Source organism: Acanthochromis polyacanthus, chromosome 18 (genome assembly GCF_021347895.1).
Source record: "Acanthochromis polyacanthus isolate Apoly-LR-REF ecotype Palm Island chromosome 18, KAUST_Apoly_ChrSc, whole genome shotgun sequence".
NCBI classification, from domain to species: domain Eukaryota; kingdom Metazoa; phylum Chordata; class Actinopteri; family Pomacentridae; genus Acanthochromis; species Acanthochromis polyacanthus.
The window spans coordinates 10,353,858-10,367,569 of NC_067130.1; the positions used below are offsets into that span (position 1 = coordinate 10,353,858).

Consider the following 13,712-nt stretch of genomic DNA (forward strand, 5'->3'; position numbering starts at 1 on the left):
TACACAGTCAGCCGCTCAGTCACATGCACACTCATACACTGTCATGATAGCACACACACACACACACACACACACTCGGTTCCTCATCATGCTTTTTCCTGCATAATCACACATTTCCGCAGGAGAACAGTCGCTCGTAAAATTGACATTTTCTTTCCATTAAAACACTCCATTGGGTATCTTATTTTCATTCCTAAATGACCCTCCTTCCCCACTGGAGTCCTAGCTTGCAGCAATCAAGTTTAGCCACACAAAGACAAACAGCCATATGTCATTTATTTCTATCAGCAAGGTATGATATTGTTCACAGTGGGAGATGTGGATGTGCCCCAGTATGTGTATATGTACCTCTGTTTGTTGAGACCACAAAAATATGGGTATATGTATTTTGTATTCGAATAAAAGTGGAAATAGGCACAACAATCCTGTTTGTTTTCAATATTCTTTACATTTTTTCTTCACTAATATTTTCCAGTAAACTGCTAGAATAACTATATACTTACATGTATTGGTTTAATAAGCATGTATAACCATAAACAGCATTGACAGGATCTGCAATTGTGTGACACACATGCTAGTAACTACGCCGCCAGAGCTAATGTAGGCTAATGTCCGACAGAGGTCTAGAAGGAAAAGAAAACACAAGTAATGTCATAATAAACCTCAGCAGTTAGAGTATATATGTATGCCATGTTGCAATGCAGTACCTTTTGCAGATTTTTCAGGCATTTCAAGGTGCTCTGCTTCTTGTATTTTTTTTCGAATGGTTTTAAAATACTCGTAAAAATCCACTACATACATCACATAATTGTATAATGTTTAAATGTCAAATGATTTAAAATTACACCACCGCTCAATAGCTGCGTTATTTCAGAGTTGACAAGTACAGAATTTCTTCCTATGAGCAATTCAAAGCAATTTGTAGAAATACTATATGCAAAATACAAAGTAAAAATTCAATGCGACAAAAGTGAATATACTTGTGATCACTGGTATACACTTTAGAAAATCTGTGATCACTGAATACTGGGTACACTGGTAATGTCCAGTTAGCCTAATTGCATGGACATAGTCATAAAATGATGTACAGACACCAGAACTTTCTGATTTTTGTACCCATAGACTGTGTCTACCTGCATGTCTGCATCATGGCTCCACAAAGAAAAGAACTGCCAAAGGAACTGAAAAATCTGATTGCGACAGGGTACTAATACGGGAAAGAATATGTGTCCAACTTGAAATAAGTAGAAACAAGTGGCAGCAGTAATTAGGTGGTATTAAATGATCCATAGTGCCACTAATCAGACTAACCAGAGACCATTGTCGTGAAATGACGCCTACAATGTGTTTTCTGTGACAGCATAAAAGTGAGTAACATCTGAAATGATGTTCTTTCTCTACTGCCCATTAAAAGAATCCACATAAATGCTTCTCACCTTGGTCAGATGAGCCAAAGATGATTTTGTTTAGCTATGATGGGATACAGTTTGTTTGGCGTGAGCCTGGCCAGAGCTACCACAGTCAATGCATAGTCCTGACAGTGAATCACTGGGGTGAGAGTGCGATGTCCTGAGGCTGTATGTGTGCACATGTTGTTGGGGAGATTACATTTATTGATGCTACCAAGGATGTTTGTAGATAGATGATAATACTGACTGACCAGATGCTTCTGATACCAGTCCACTTCACTGCCAAAACCATGCAAGAGTTTCTGAGGAAGACTGCTGTGAAACGTGTGATCTGGCCCTGGATGCTGGCTGACTTAAAATTCAACAGAACACCTTTGGAATTATTTAAAAAGAAAGTCAGAGCAAAACTACCCCTCCAGGAGGAGCAGATGAAAAAAAAAGTCTCTGAAGAATGACAGAACATGTCTCCAGAAATTCCCCATGCCGAGGAGGATTGATTCTTTCATCAAAAATAAATGGTGACACACAAAAGCATTAAAGCAAATAAAAGATTTGAATCTCAACAATACCACCTTTTGTTGCATTGAGTTATTGCAGTCGGGCATAAATGTTTCATACAGTATATCTAAACTGTGAGGTTTTAATTTTTATCAGAGCAAATACCCTACTGTTGAACTTAGAAGTGATGCAATTATTGGAAGGTGATACAATTTGTGATATAGCACAGGGGTGTACTATCCTCTCTCGGAGTATGCAGCTCATCTGGCTTCAGTGTGCCTCGGGATCCTCCGGGAGCAACTGGAAAACGGTGCTGGGAACGGTCTGGAATACTCTGCTTAGCCTGCTGCCACTGCGACTTAAACTCCGGATATTCATGTGCATGCACGTGGGAGCTCTGCTCTGTGAGGACTGGTGATGAATACAGATTTTGGCACAAGAAGAACTGAAATGTGATTTATGAATCGGTAAAAAAACGGATAATACCTCTATGCCGAATGACTTATTTGATTTTTTCCTTTTTTTCTGTTTAATAAAAGACCTGCTACACATTCATGGAAAATGATATACAGCATGCTAGTGTGCGATCTCATTACATTGTAACCTCGGGCCAACTTGTTCAATTCTGAAAGCCGCTTGTTTGTTTGTTTGTCTGAGTGAATACATATACGCTTCTTTAGCTTTATATGCATTCTCAGATTTTACACAAGGGACTGAAATGCAGACATTGACAAAGACACGATACACAATCTACTTTAATTTTACTCCTTGAATGTATGATTGTGCAGTTTTGTGACAGTTTTGTGATAAGTGTATTTGTTCTTCGCTCTTTTTTGGTCGGTTGTCGTCGTCACACAGCTGTGCCTTGTGTGCTTTCGCTAAGATTTTGCTGACGGCAGTGGCAGCACAGCGGGGACGTGTCTTTGTTTTGATTAACGTTCACATGTAGCCCAAGACCTCTTAAGCTGTGCAAAGTCTCAGGGAGACGTAAAGAGGAATCGACGATGAAAGGTTTGATAAATTCAGCCCGCCACTACGCACGTAGGCAGTCATCAGTCTGCACATTAAGTGGGAAGCAGTTGCATGTAGACTGCACAGAGGACACAGGAAGCCATCCCGTAGTGTTCAAAGCACATCTCATATTTAACACTTTGGTAGTGACTGATTTTGATTAATAGTGAATTTTATTTAACAACAAAATCAGCGCTCCTCAGAGACCAATTTCATATGCAACCTTAATAATGCTCTATAATGTGTTTTCAGTATTCCAACCATTGTGGCTTTCACAGCGTGCGCAACCTGTAGGAGTCCAATAACAATCAAACAATTGTTTGTATTTCTCGTTGATGGGGGAAAAAAGCAACTGCGTCTATAATGAGGAAGCTTTGCATTAGCGCCTGCACAGATGTCTGATGTCATCAAAGACGGATTGTTGTATACCCTGCTGGCTGTCCTGATGTTCACGTACTGTTCTGCTGCCTCATTAGTAGTCTGATAATGACACAGTTAATCAAGTACTGCTTGCAAAAAATTATACACAGCATAAATTACTGCAAAACTAATGCAGATACACAGCTACTGCGATTGTATATCATATACGGTACAATCTGTTGAGCTACCCGTCAAATGTACTTTCTGTGGTTATTGCTACTTCTTCATGTGTACTTTTAAGGTAGATTCCTCCATAGGTATGATTCATCGCCTAGTGTACTAAAAGGAATATTGTGTAGGGTGTTGTAGCAGATTTTTGGTTCCAGATTTACTGTCGTGTTTGTGAATTTGCAAACTTACTGTCTAATTTTCTCGGAGAGCACTTTTGGCCCCTATTTTCTTTCTTGGATAAATGATATCTCTCGTGGGAAAAGCATGAAAAGATTAAAAAACGCTGATGGCAAACCATTCAACCATTTTGTTAAAGAGCTTGTCCCTGACATTTGCACGATTTTCATCCATCTCCAAATTAAAACTTGTTTACTCCGGAGAATCAAATCTAATTGTTTCGGTAAAACTACTTTCCAAGTTTGTTTTTTTCTCTTCTTTTGTTTTTATTTGCTTGTTGATAGATACTCACTAGATAAAAAATGGCTTAAGCAGACAGGTTTTAATGACCATAATTAATTCCCCTCTGGTGTATATTGTTGCAGACACTATAGAAGATTCTTACCCTTTACAAAAGACAGGTTGAGAGTGTTTGGTGGTCAGGTTTTTGCTACACAACTAATGGTCACAGGTCTGGTGGACCCACAGCCATTATGGAGTTTCAATAGGCACAATATTGCGCTATTTTAAACATTTTTTTTGAATAGGTAATATTTAATGATGTTTATTGTCTTGAACAGACAAAACACAGCAAAAAGCAGGGCTTTAACAGCATTAAAACCCCTGCTTCCTCCAAAGCAGCTCTGACCCATTGACTCATGGACTCCTGGACATTTTAGCAGCAGATCATTGAAGTCCTTTAAGCTGTAAGGTGGGGTCTTAAAAGTGGAACTTGTTTTTTCCCCCAGTACATCACACAAATCCGTTATCAGATCATGAAATGTGGAGGCCAAATCAACACCTTCAACTCACTGTCATGTTCATTAAACCCTTCCTAAAGCATTTTTGCAGTATGGCAGGGTGCAGTTTTTAGGTAGGTGTTAGGTGTCAAAGTAACATCCGCACAAATGCTAGGAACCAAGGTTTCCCAGAAGTACTGTGCCCAGAGCGTCACACTGCCTCCGCCAGCTTGCCTTCCCCCCACAGTGCTTCCAGCTGCCAGCTCCTGCATGGGTAAATGACGCACATGCACCTGGATGTCCACATGCTGCAGAAGAAAATGTGATTTATCATACCAGATCATCTTTTTTTCATTGCTCTGCTGTGCATTTTTTAAACTTATGTGCCTGTTATGGCTGCACTCTTTGGTGGACAGGGGTTAGCATGTCACCCTGACTGACCAAACACAAATGCATCGTGTGTTTTGACAGTTTTCTATCACAGAAGGCATTATGATGTTCAGCAAATTATTGTAGCTTTTTGTGGGATCAGATGTCACCTGTCTGGCTTTGCTGAGACATATTTCACAAGCCTTGGTCCTTTTTTTTGGAACACTTTTGGTCAAGTCCATACAGGTACTCTCCTAAAGATCTTTTCCACTTCAGTGGTTTTTTTCAATGTTGTGGCTGACTAATGTACATTTCCCAGCATAAACATATTCATTCAGTGCCTGTAACCTAGAATGATGATATTACTCATGATTATAGGAAGGATATAAGATGTACTTTGTTGTCCCCCATAACAGTATTTGTATTGACCTGAATGACAACTAATTTACACGTGCATATTATTGTGGAGGCCAAGGTAGGAGAGAACCACATGCACAACAATGTCACACACACTTACTTACAGCACTTCAGCACTGGAGTGTTTTTATGGCTATGGCAGATGGGACACCAGCATCCTACTCTTGAATCTCCCTCTCAGTGGACATCCATATTTCTCCCCTATCTTCCAAATATTCTATAACTCTGAAGTGGAAGACACACACTACATTTGCATCTATAGTTTCCAGAATAATATCTGTGGGCTGCTGAGAAGAGAGCGCTTTTTCCCATGCATTCTCCTATCCTGATGAATTGTGATAAGAAGGCACACATTCAAAGCTATTTATTTGCTGTTTTCCTCCAGCAACAAATGGTTACAAAGGCTTTACCATTTAGATTGTTTGGGAACTGTTGTCACAAGACATCATGTATTTTAGCACATTACAGAAGGTGAAGCATGCAGGGTAAAATCGACACAGTCGGGCAGGTTCCGATGCTTGCAAGGTAACATTGCTGTAACTGTGTGTGTTTAGTTTCACAAACTGCAGAAGGTAAAGTACGAGTCTGTGCACTCTTATTCCTCGTGTTATAGAGACATTTATTGCATTGTATGGAAGTGATGAGTGGCATTCAAATTTACTGTCAAAGATTTATTTATTAATTTATTGTCCATGTCTAGATGACGTGTAAATGGGTTTCCATGTATGTAAATGGGTGTATATGGTGGTTTTTATATTCTTTTACGGAAAATGACTCATAGTCAATGACTCTAAGGTTAAAAAAATAATGAAATGAATAATTTTATTAAATTAATTCATAGAAATAAATCACCCAGACCCAAAAACCATGGTCCATCCAACATGTTTTCTAATTCCAAATACGAAGCGGTTTAAATGGTTTCAATATTATAGTAATTTTATTTATTTATTTTACCCAAGAGATGTAAGACTACCAATAAAAACATATCAGTAATTTTTGTTTAAATTTCAATAGAATTGAAAATATTTAAAATACTAGTAATAATAATTAATAATAGTAGTAATTAAATACAACACTATCTCTAGTAAATATGTACCTGTTATTAATTGTACTATTACATCCATCCATTCTCTATACACCACTTTATCCTCACTAGGGTCGCGGGGGGTGCTGGAGTCTATCCCAGCTGACTCGGGCGAAGGCAGGGGACACCCTGGACAGGTCGCCAGTCTGTCGCAGGGCTACACATACAGACAAACAATCACACTCACATTCACACCTACGTGCAATTTAGAATAACCGATTAACCTCAGCATATTTTTGGACTGTGGGAGGAAGCCGGAGTGCCCGGAGAAAACCCACGCATGCACAGGGAGAACATGCAAACTCCATGCAGAAAGATCCCAGGCCCACCCCGGGATTTGAACCGGAGATCTTCTTGCTCCAAGGCGAAAGTGCTAACCACTAGGCCACTGTGCAGTCCTGTACGATTACAGTATGATTAAATGTAATAATCATACCATTCAATTTGTTAATTATCCAGAGTAATTAGAATATATTAAAATATGTAATTTAGCATTAGTTTTGCTAATTCGTTTCCGCAATGCTACGAATAAAGTTGACAAAGTTGTTAATAACTGGTGCATGAGCTAGTCGTGAATAAGTGAGTAAAATAATAAACCCCTCAGAGGTCAAAATTTCAACTGCCTCACAAAAAGATTGCAGTGGACCCGACTTTCAATGTGCTTACTCGCAGACAGGAAATATCTCAAACATTCCTGCTGTATTGACACGTGTTTTTCATCCTGATTGTAAGTTTGCCCTCCAAAGCAGGTCTCGCAGCCATACTGAATCAATATTGGAGGAGCAAAGCCCTTGTTCTCTGTGTTTATGGATCCATTCCTTCTGATGGACTTTGCTTCCTCTGCACATTCTGATCACTGTCTGTCTGCTGCCGACGTGACCGGAGAACTGCAATTTATGCTGCCTTTATTTATAGTCCAGACATACGGGAAAGAAGTTCAGTCTTAGGTGAGTTTTGGTCATAGAAAATCTCACAATCAAGCACAAGGTTAAAGAGCATTAGCAAATACTACTACTTATATTGGTAATTGTATGTTTCTGTTAAGCTTGTTGTACATGATCTGCTGCTATTATAAGCTCTTTCTACATGTTTCCCCATCATTTTATTTCATTTCTCATCTCATGATGACTCATGTGCATCAATTTAACACTGGTAATTAGATAAAATACTATTTATATATAGTATATACTATGAAAACGTTTTATACAACATCTTATACAATCTATGTATCAAAATAGCAAATTATATTACAGTGTAGCATATAGAAGAGCTGGATTTTACACTTAACCAATCAAAACACTGTGTTCTGCTCTTAGTATGAGACTTATAATGACTGGGGACATTACTTGTGTGCCAGTAGTGTATGTTGACCATAAAAAAATGTATGTTTGCACCATGTAATATGTACATAGCTGGCATTTAGAATCTGATTTCACTGTCTGAGCTGAGGCCTTTGGTCACTTTGTGTTTTGTTATTTCCATCTCTCAATGTGCATCATGCAGGAATAAAAGAAGCTGAAGACATGTTCCACTAATCACAACCTTAAAATTCCTTTATATTGGCACCTGCTTTATCTCTTCCATTGACATTATCAGAATCCGGGAATGTGCAAATGTTCATTTTAAAAATTGGATGCGCACAAGATTTTTCTTACTTAATCCATAATCACTGGAGGCTTCACTTTTCTTTAATTCCGCTCTTAGACGAGGGGATCTTCGGCATTATATAATAATATATGACTCAGCTAAATGAACCACCTCAGACCAATTACATAAACTGAACCTGCAGCTTTCCGAGCCCCTGAGGTGTCGGTGACCGCTATTCCTATTTGGTAATTAAGCCTAACACTGTGCATCGTTACACACACACAAAGAATCACTTATACAAAAATCTAAGCTCAGTGTAAAGTGAGATATCATGCAGGAGCAACACTCATACCAGTATAAAAGTGGAATCTTTGTCTGCCCTCATGTGTCCCACTGTACACAACTTACTCGACGCCTTTGCGTACACAGCCATGTTTGTTTTACTTGATAGAGCAAACCCATTAAGGTGCTATTTTATCCCGTTAGACGAGCGAGAGATATCCATTGTGCATTTTAAACAACTCATTACCAACCCTCAGAGGATGCAATACCTGATAGGTAAAAGAAAAGCTATCTCGCATGCCATTAACTAACTGGCTAACTCACCCAATTGCCAATCAATTCTCAGCCCTTTCCTAAGCTCTGACAAAGCCTCACCTCGTGACATATGCTATAGGCCCATCGGTTTTGATCAGCAGACATGCAGTCCACTCAGCTTTGCGGTGACTTGTGTGTGTGTGTGCGTGTGTGTGTGTGTGTGTGTGTGTATACTCTTTTCTCTCAACACCTCCTGCTTTCCTTTCCTGAGAAACTGACTCAGCAGTCACTGTCAGGTCCGCTTAATTTTGTCATGCTTGACTTCCTGCTACCTGGAGTCTCATCTGCCAAAGCCCCTTAATCCACTTGTCACTCAGAACAACAAAAAGCTGGGAAGGTGCTCCTTGAATGAAGACAGGGAGGTGGAGCATCGGTGGCTGTATGGGAGAGTTGTCCTGGAGAAATTTTGTGCAGGTGTGCAAGCACAGGTGCATGTCAACGGCAGTGTGAATTTTGGATTTATGAAGAATTCATTGCAAGGCATTATGGAGAAGAAGCGAACAAATTCACGAGAGACGATAAAGTGCATCATCTTATCATGAGTTTCAGTTTCAGTAAACGGGATAAGCACACTTCGGAGCAGCATCAGTATATGTACAAAAGGCTTGCTCAACTCATGCAGTACTTTCTCATATCTTGAAAAGCTGCGCAATTTGCATTGGTTCTTCTCTTCCATGTTTTTTGTGTTCATTGGAATTTTTAAAAATGTAACTTTTGACAGAAAAGCTTACCAGAAAGGCTTCAGAGGAGAGACGGGTTAAATATTGTCAATAATGTCATACAGTAAAATGAAATACAACAGAAATTGGTAAAACATCAGTTGAATATTTTTGCTCGCTTTCAGGCAGCTGCACCAATTCAAATGAAAAACCAAGTTTTCTGACGGCCTACACACAGAATGTGAATGAATATTTATGATGAAGCACATTCCTCTTTGGCTCGGATCAGACTCAACATTACTGACATTATTGGCATATTCACACTGAAAAGGCTAAAAATAAAATGTTTAAAATACCAACATCTCATCATTATTGTCTCATTTATATGAAATGTCGCCAGATCAGTTTTGTGAAATAACATTTAATGGATGTTTAACCATATGTAAAAATGTTCTCTTCTTTTTTCATTAGTTTTACTACGATTAAACAAGCTATTTCTAATTAACTGCTTTGATACCTTTACTATATAGCCTAGCCGCGCTAGACCCATGTTCTGAAGGCACAAGGGTCTAGGGCCGGTCGACAGGGAGGGAGGCGGGCTAAAAGGTTGTCTTTCAAATCACTCTGCAGCAGTTGGGTAGGTATACAACCAATCAGTGCAACAAATAGGCTGACGTAGTTCCTAGAGCGTCGGCGGATTGTGGCTTAGTCCCATTAGCTTCCCAACCAGCGGAGCCAACTGGTATATTGAGGATTTGCCATATCCCGTCGGCATAAGTCCAAATACGTCTTTCTTCTCAATGAAACACTTCAGTGCCATCTTTTGTTTATCTTTCAAGTTGAATCTTAGCTTCAAATCTTTAAGGGCTGTGGCCAAAGCCGAGTCGAAAGATAACTGTTTATTGTGCGCTGGTTGTTTCTGTCAGAATCGTCGCACCTCTGTCGTCACTTAGTTACGCCCGCCTTCTGACTCTTCACTTCATGGTGATTGGTCCGGCCAGTTTTAGGAGAATCCAGCCTCGAGCCTTATGGAGGGTAACTAGACCCGCCCTGGCAGAGAATTAAATTCGTTGCCGTGGGTTGTCTAGCGCGGCTAGGCTATTTACTATACAATTCCAAATTGCAATTGTATGCCCATTTGACCTACACTATAGTAAACAGCACATATTTTCAAGTTGAAAGCCTCAGGCTGACATCAGTCCCGAGTATTAAAGATTAGATCCTCATACGAGAGGTGATGCACTGTTACTGGGTGAAAGCCTACACGATTAGGTGGCATTCCAATTTCTCTGTGCTGCAGCCTATTTTCACATCTGCAATCTATTTTCTGCTAAGAATTGTGTGATTGCAGACCCATGGAAAACCAGAGAAGTCTAAATAATTACGATCAGCAGGGCTTGAAATTAACACCAGCTAACTCGCTCAGAGAAGGTAACATTTTACTGTGGCAGATAACACAATTTACCTGCAGCTTCGTTGGCTCAGGCTTTCTCACCGTGTTTCCATATAAACACAAAATATGGCGGGTACCGAGGTCTCGGTTATGTGTGCTTTGATGTGTTTTTTCCATCTTCTCTTTTTTTATAAATGGAACAAAATACACATTTTTCTGCTACTTCACTGTGTAGCTGTCTTATTATCCATCCCTGCATTTTGTATGTTATTTATTGTAGGGACTAGTGACATTTACAAAGCAGCATGTTTTCTCTTTTATCCAGAGCACCGTAGTGGTTTGCTTATAAGAGGCACATTTACATATTATTGTGAGCACCCCAAATGGTAAAAAGACAAGAAGTGAAGAGCTAAACATTTACTGTACAGAATAGAATATGTGGGTTCTATCACCAAACAGTTGTAGGTATGTTATTTGTACGTGTGCTGTGAGATATCTTCCATACCCGCAGTAATGTAATCAATGCTTGGGTGCTCTGGGTTGTCCAGGTCAGCTGCAACTGGAAGCGTAATAGGTGCAAGAGGCTCCACATGCTGTAGTGCAGACTTGTTAATCAAGTTGACAACCTGACACAACAGAACATCCCAGAAGCAGTGCCGCACACTCGTGTTTACTCCGGCTTTATTTATTTATTTTTTTTGTTGTTGCAGTTGCAACACTTGTATTGCCTTGCAAACTAGATGCGTACGAGCAAGGTCAGAGCAGGCAAGAGATGTCGTCCCGGGCCCCTGAGCGGTATTGTTGATTTGTTCTACAGGTATACTCACAGAATCATAATGCTCATCACTGACAGTGTTGCATGGGACTGATTCACAATTATACACCATGGTAGATGTTGTGGCTTTGTTTGAATATTTTTTTCTTCTTGTAATTCCACTTTAGTGTTAGTATTTGGCTCAAAAAATCATTTTCCCCCAACTATCTCAATGAGGATGTAACTTAAAAAAGAATACTATTATTAACTTGAAAATATAACACAAAAGCAGCTGACAACGAGAGTCGTTTCATGTTTAGTGTGCTTTTTTTTTTTTTTTTTAATTTCCAGCTTGTTGATGTTCATGGTTACCTTGTTTTTGTCTCCTCGTTGGGGTACAAAATGTTGAGGAAATTTAGGTTTTCTCGAAATAAAACCATTTCAATTTGACTTGAATATTCATAAACAGGGTACATGTTTAGAATAAGAGTTTGCAATTTAGTCACATACATGTTTCATACATATTCAGCCTGTGGTAGCGTCATCCACGTTAGTCTACTTTCATTCCACCCACTCCTCCATATGACTACTTCAGGGAAGTATGTTAATTTTGTGAGCGCCTTTATTAAAACTAGCTTATCTGTACAATCCTGTGTTAGAATCTATGTTAATTTCTAATCACTGGGATGTGCTTCCTTTGCGTTATAGTTTTATTCATTTGCACTGCACACCATCTGTCTCTGGAGAACGTGAAAGTTGCTCATCTGACTGTCAAAACACATGATTTATGTACAGCTCAGTATGCTACTTGTGTATGTTTCTGACCATTTCTAATAGCTGCTTCTTCACACTATAACATTGGTGAAAGTAACCTTGTAGCAAAAAATCATAGGAAAGATGGCTGGTATACAAAGAGTGTGACTCAAAACACGGTGTTGATGAGACAGGATATGAAAGTCATCTTTCTCTAACCTGGCTCCGCTCTGTTTACTGTGTACTTTCAGTTGCCTGTAACCTTATCACAAATTGGGTTAGATTAGCAGATAAACTATTTTTGGAACTGTCATACGGGTTGTTTTAGGGAGGCACTCACAAACACCTGCTGTTTTGTCTCTTGAGTTTTCCTTTTCTAATTAAAATGAAACACTAAAGAAAAATACTTAAAAAGTCAAACCTCCTCAGAAAAACAGACTAAAAACATTAGGATGAGCAAATAACAAACCCTTCATAACGCTACTAAACACGGTCTCACCAAAAATGAACTATATTTAAGCAAATAAAAGAAACAATACACTTGCTAAATGTATTTATGCACATTATATCTCACAATAAATGTTATTTCATCAGCTGAGAATATGTGACTCATTGCACTGTAGGGCTGACAGAAGCCAATGGATTTGTGTCTTTCATGTGCATGTGAATGTTTAAAATGCACCAACCTTGATGGCGTTGGTGGAAATCTGGATCTCATGCAGCTTCCTCATTGTGCCGTCACGGTCAATGAAGTAGGACGATGCCAGCTGATGAAGGGCTTCCACATTCTGAGTAGCGTTGGCAAGCTTCCTGTCCAGCTTGTTTTTGGCCAGGTACATAGTCAGAGCCTCCTCTCCTGCAGGGAACAAAAGGAATTGAAATTGGTTTATGCATACATGCATGCTTTGGAAGCCTTTTGGGGGAAAAGAAAAATGCAAATAGAGAAATTCGGGTCTCAATTAAAGAAAATATCTTTAGTTAAGGTACACTAAATAAATAATTTGAGAGTACAGCGGCTATCTTCGTTTGTGAAACTCGTCCAATTCAGTCTTATCTCAGCTGCCAGTGGAGCTCTTAACATAATAGATAAGTCAGAGGTCTGAATACCAAGGCTAGCAGTTTCGGTTTGAGACACCAGATGCCCCAGTTTTCCAGGAACAGTCTCCATATTTGCTGCTTTATCCCCAGCTGGCACCGTCCCCAGAAATGTCCCTGGATTTACCCCTATTGGGATGGCATTATTTCCATGAGAGGTCTAGTGATAGAGAATTTTACCTCAATGCCACAGGAATTTTATCCCGTGGAGAACAAATATATCGCATTTATTCCAACTACAGCAGGAAGGGAAAAGACAAACAGAAATGCACAAATAGAAAGCGGCATTGCAAACACCAGGTATTTAATTAGTGCCAAGAAAATTAGAAAAATAAAAGGATCTGATGCAGCTGGTGTTAAAACCAAGTGGAGCCAATTTGGGCACTTCAGGAGCACTGCATCTGGTTATCTGCACTGTGCTATTGTCTGGCATGTTCCTGGACTACTTCAGTTAATGTATTTTTTTTTCTCTTTTCTCATCTGGATGACTAAAATTACTCGTGTGTGGTAAAATCAGATTTACTGACCTTTTGTTGTGATACCAACACTGCCTGGGCGGGTGCTAAAAGATTGACTTCTTTTCACTCGCTTTCCGCAGA

General features: G+C 39.4%; 1 protein-coding gene across 3 annotated transcripts in view; it reads right to left on the minus strand.

The window, feature by feature from the left end:
• The window catches only part of brinp1 (bone morphogenetic protein/retinoic acid inducible neural-specific 1), a 110,666-nt gene that overhangs the window by 38,742 nt on the left and 58,212 nt on the right, over positions 1-13,712 (minus strand). For all 3 annotated transcript variants that reach the window (XM_022204150.2, XM_051938298.1, XM_022204142.2), the window contains one exon: positions 12,705-12,874. In XM_022204150.2, the coding sequence (XP_022059842.1) occupies positions 12,705-12,874 (170 nt within the window). The remainder of the gene's footprint in view (positions 1-12,704; positions 12,875-13,712) is intronic.